A 4,033-nucleotide genomic window follows, 5' to 3' on the forward strand; every position below is an offset into this window, starting at 1 on the left:
CCCAACTTTCCTCCTCCGTCCTTGTGCGAGCCCCTCCCGTCCTTGTTCATTCACAGATTCTTCGTCCCCAACCCCATCCCCGTCCTCGTCCCCATCAGCCCTGCCTTGTCCTCCTTCCCTGCCACCCAGTCAAGCTTTCTTCCATCGAGTTCTTGATGCAGATTCCAGCTGCTTCTTCTTCCGTATACCTCCGGGCTCCCCGCCGCCAATACTGCTCCGGCACACCCAACTCTTCCCCTTCCCCTTCCCCTCCTCCTTCCCCCGTCCCTCCCTCCAAGCAGCTCGCCACTCTCGAAGCCTCTATCCGATTGATCCTCCAAAATGCAACTGTTGTGTCGGCCTTGGGCGAGGAAATGCAGCTTTGAATTGGCGGAGGGGAAAGGCAGGGATGAGGATGCGAATATGATTGTATGCCATGTCACAGTAGTTTAATAGATCATAGGATATCTGTATAAATCAACGTGATTGCAAAAAAGGTTTTCAGAAATGTTTGCATCCAACACAGATTTTAAGAATGCTCAAACTTCTAGAGTGTCCTGCAAATCTTTTGCTCTTGCCAACTTGAAGCAGAGTGATCTCGAGAGAGCAATGTCTATTTCTCATTGATCTGGCCGAATGTATAGATTACAAAGAATGCTGGACCTCGAATAAGAATCCCTGACCAAAATTTCAATCCTCCCTTGAGGATATTTTCTTTTTCTTTGAGCTCTCGTGCTGTACTGATGAACTCTTGCAGATTTGGATTCATAACACATCTGCTTCTACTGTCGGGGGCATTAAGACAGAAAGGTGTAGAACAGTGCACATGCAAACACACAAACACACCCACATGATCCCGGAATTGTACTTGCCTGAAAGTGAGGAACTTTAGTTGTCCGACGAGTCACCAGATGATAGTATCGGCGTTCGGGTGCGAGACTTAACTGATACCTTCAGACGCACTTGTACCGGGACGCACCCGCCGGGGATGATGGCAGCGAAGGACAGGGAGCCGGGCCTTGAGCTGACGCAAGTTGAAAGATCCTGGAACTGATGCGTTCACTCAGCGAGTGTAATAAGTCGGTCGGATCACCTGAGACGTGCCTTGCGAGAGACCATCCAGAGCTGCCGTTTCCTTCAAGTCCGGGAGTCTGCCGGGCCCGCGGCCGCCGGGGCCAGGGCCCGGCGGGTGTGGCACGCGGCCAGCCTGTGAGTCAAAGCCTTGGCTGTTTGAGATGAAGAGGCTTGACAAATTTGACTAGTACACGATTGGACGAATGGAGGGAAGTGGAGAAGAGAGAGGGAGGATGCAAGTTAGGTAAGACAGGAGTGAAGTTAGAGCAAACAGTTGAGACAAACAGCGCAGAGTCTCGAGCTTTCAATGTTGAGCATCAAAGACCTGAGGATTGTTGTTCTCTGCCTTGTATTTGCTTGCACCACCGCCATCAAACAACAACACGTTGATAACCTCGATGTAGAGGACATCACAAGAACCCAGCAACATCAGCCATCGACTGATGGCGCAGAATTGTATCATTCGATGAAGCGAAAGTTCAAGAAATTCTCTAGCCTTGTCAGGCTTGTTCAGAAGAAGTATGGGATATCGCTCAGTCAGGCAGCGAGCACTGTCAAGGCTCGATCGCTGCTAAAGAGAAGCTGGGAGAAGCTTCAAAAGCTCCAAGACGGTTACAAGAAAGCTGCTGCTAGAAGAATCAAGAAGAAGGCCAGGAAAGTGGAGCTCCAGAAGGTATTTCCTCCCATGGTTCGTCTCTTGCTGACGACGGTTTAGCAGCAGGCAATCGAGTCCTCTGCACAGCAGCAGGGAAGGAGGGTAAGCAAACAGGAAGCGGTGTTCTTGTTCACGGCTCTCAACCCGCCGGTGCAGCCAAGGGAAGTGACCTTCCCTCTGAGCGAGGAGGAGTTTGTACGGCTGCTGGCATCGAGAGAAGCGTTGGTGGAGACAGCGGAACAGGAGCTGAGGGAGGGGAAGCTCACGAGCGCGGCGATGAGAAAGAATTTGATGATGGAAGCAGACGCCAACCAGAGAGAAAGGAGAGACATCCTTCTGCAACACTGCTCTCGAGGCAGGAGCCTGCACGCTACGAGCATCGGCATGGCGTTGGCCCAGTTCGACCTGCTGGCAGAGGAGGTGCAGGAGAAGGCGATCATGAGAGCGAGGGAGAACATTGACAGCATGCCTCCCGGAGGGCTCCAGAACCTCCTCGAGGCGATGGCGGAGCGAGTTCTGAACGAGACGAGGACGCTGAGCCAGGACGCGACAGATCGCGCGGAATGGTTCGCGAGGAACTACTCGCCTCCTCGGTCCAGCGCCCATCCTGTGATGTAGTGGACATGCCTAATGTTTTGAGAGAGCAATGAGAGCTTTGCAATGTGAACAACTCGAAATCTCCTATGTTCGAACAGGAACCTCACTCTGACCCGCCCTTATTCTGGCCCGCAGTGATTGGCGTCTTGTGAGGACTTTTGCTGCCGGCCAAGAAGGTTGTCTACGAATTTGACTCGTATCCCCCCTTTCTCTTCTTATTTCCCTCATTGCCTGTCTGAACCCCTCTCCTTTCCCAGCAGCATTTCATCCTTCTCCTACCTCCCGTCTCCTTTCTTCTTTCTTCATTCCTACCCGGCACCTCCTCCTCCTCCTCCTCCTCTCGCCCCCACCACCCCCCCTCGTGCTAATCCTTGTCCTGCTCTGTTCTCCTCTCCTCCTCCCTATCCTCTCTCCTCTTGTCTTCCTCCTCCAGTTCTTCTTCGCTCTCCACTTCCCATGCCGCAGTCTCTCAGACTGATCGGAGGCGTAGCCCACAAAATTTGGTACCCCCTACCCCCAATACAGTTATGAAACGCACCGGTCTCGCACGCCAGGAGCAGGAGCAGGAGCAGGAGCAGGAGGAGATCAAGGGAGAAACTTAAAGAGCAGGAGGAGGGGGAGGAGCAGGAGGAGGGGGAGGAGCAGGAGGAGGGGGAGGAGCAGGAGGAGGGGGAGGAGCAGGAGGAGAAGGAGGAGGAGACCTAGACTGCTTCTTCACCGTCCACTCCCCACTTGTCGCTGGTTCCAGAAGGTAGGAGGATGGCTGTGTAGAACATCATCGAGTGTGTACGTGTGAGGACGGGAGCAAGCAGGGATGAAGGAGGAGCCGGTTGACGTGGAGGATCTTAGCAGCTGGATCCCATGCAGGATGGTCGGTCGCTTCGCCCCTGTGCAGGGCTTCTTCCTCGCTGACGGCGCCTTCGTCCGCTTCAAGAGCGCTGCGAGCCTGAGACAGCTGTCTACCGACCTCGCGGTGCCCACCAGCTCCATCATGGCGTGTACCACGGAGGGATGCGCGCTCTCTGTCGCCGTTCTCGGCATGGCGGGGAAGGGCCTTTCCTTCGAGTACCACTCTCCTGCGCTCTGCTGCCAGGCGGCTCTGCTCCTTGCTCAGGCAGGGGAAGGGAGCGAGGAGCCCCTGGCGACTGACACGCCGAGTCAGAGGGAGGAGGAAGCTGACTGTGCCGTTCTGGACGAGGTCATCCTGAGCAGTCGACTTGGCCCCCTGGTAGGGGAGGAGCTGCGGCTGCTTGCATGGGAGAGGTGCATGTGCACGTCGGGTACTGAGGCAACGAAGGCCATGCAGAGGCCGGGAGTACTGTATGTGTGCGAGAAAGCGCTGTTCTTCGTGCCGGATCGCTACTGCAAGAGCAACTCGATCTCTTCTCTCAAGAGAAACTCCGTCATCATCTCCATCAAGGACATCTTGAACGTGCTCGAAGTTTTCGGTGGGATTGTTGTGGAGTGCAGGAGGGAAAAATCTTCGACGGCTGCACGCGTGATGTTTCAGTTCAGCCTTGACAAAGACTGGGAGGTAGTATGATGATGATGATGATGATGATGATGATGGTGGTGGTGGTGGTGGTGGTGGTGGTGGTGGTGGTGGTGGTGGTGATGATGATGATGATGATGATGATGATAATGATGATGATTATGAGGAGGAGGAGGAGGAGGAGGAGGAGGAGGAGGAGGAGGAGGAGGAGGAGGAGGAGGAGGAGGAGGAGGAGG

General features: G+C 54.6%; 2 protein-coding genes across 2 annotated transcripts in view; both read left to right on the forward strand.

The window, feature by feature from the left end:
- Positions 1-1,360: 1,360 nt before the first annotated feature.
- GUITHDRAFT_109819 (hypothetical protein) lies at positions 1,361-2,326 on the forward strand (the record flags this gene model as incomplete). The annotated part of the gene is made up of 2 exons (XM_005831293.1): positions 1,361-1,726; positions 1,772-2,326. The coding sequence occupies 2 exons, from the start codon at positions 1,361-1,363 to the stop codon at positions 2,324-2,326; spliced, it is 921 nt and encodes a 306-aa protein (XP_005831350.1).
- A 793-nt stretch (positions 2,327-3,119) lies between these two features.
- GUITHDRAFT_139903 (hypothetical protein) overlaps positions 3,120-4,033 on the forward strand; it is a gene marked incomplete at both ends in the record, with an annotated part of 3,593 nt that continues 2,679 nt past the window's right edge. Inside the window, one exon of the mRNA XM_005831294.1 lies at positions 3,120-3,839. Within this exon, the coding sequence (XP_005831351.1) occupies positions 3,120-3,839 (720 nt within the window). The remainder of the gene's footprint in view (positions 3,840-4,033) is intronic.

The sequence above is a fragment of the Guillardia theta genome, assembly GCF_000315625.1.
Source record: "Guillardia theta CCMP2712 unplaced genomic scaffold GUITHscaffold_41, whole genome shotgun sequence".
NCBI lineage: Eukaryota > Cryptophyceae > Pyrenomonadales > Geminigeraceae > Guillardia > Guillardia theta.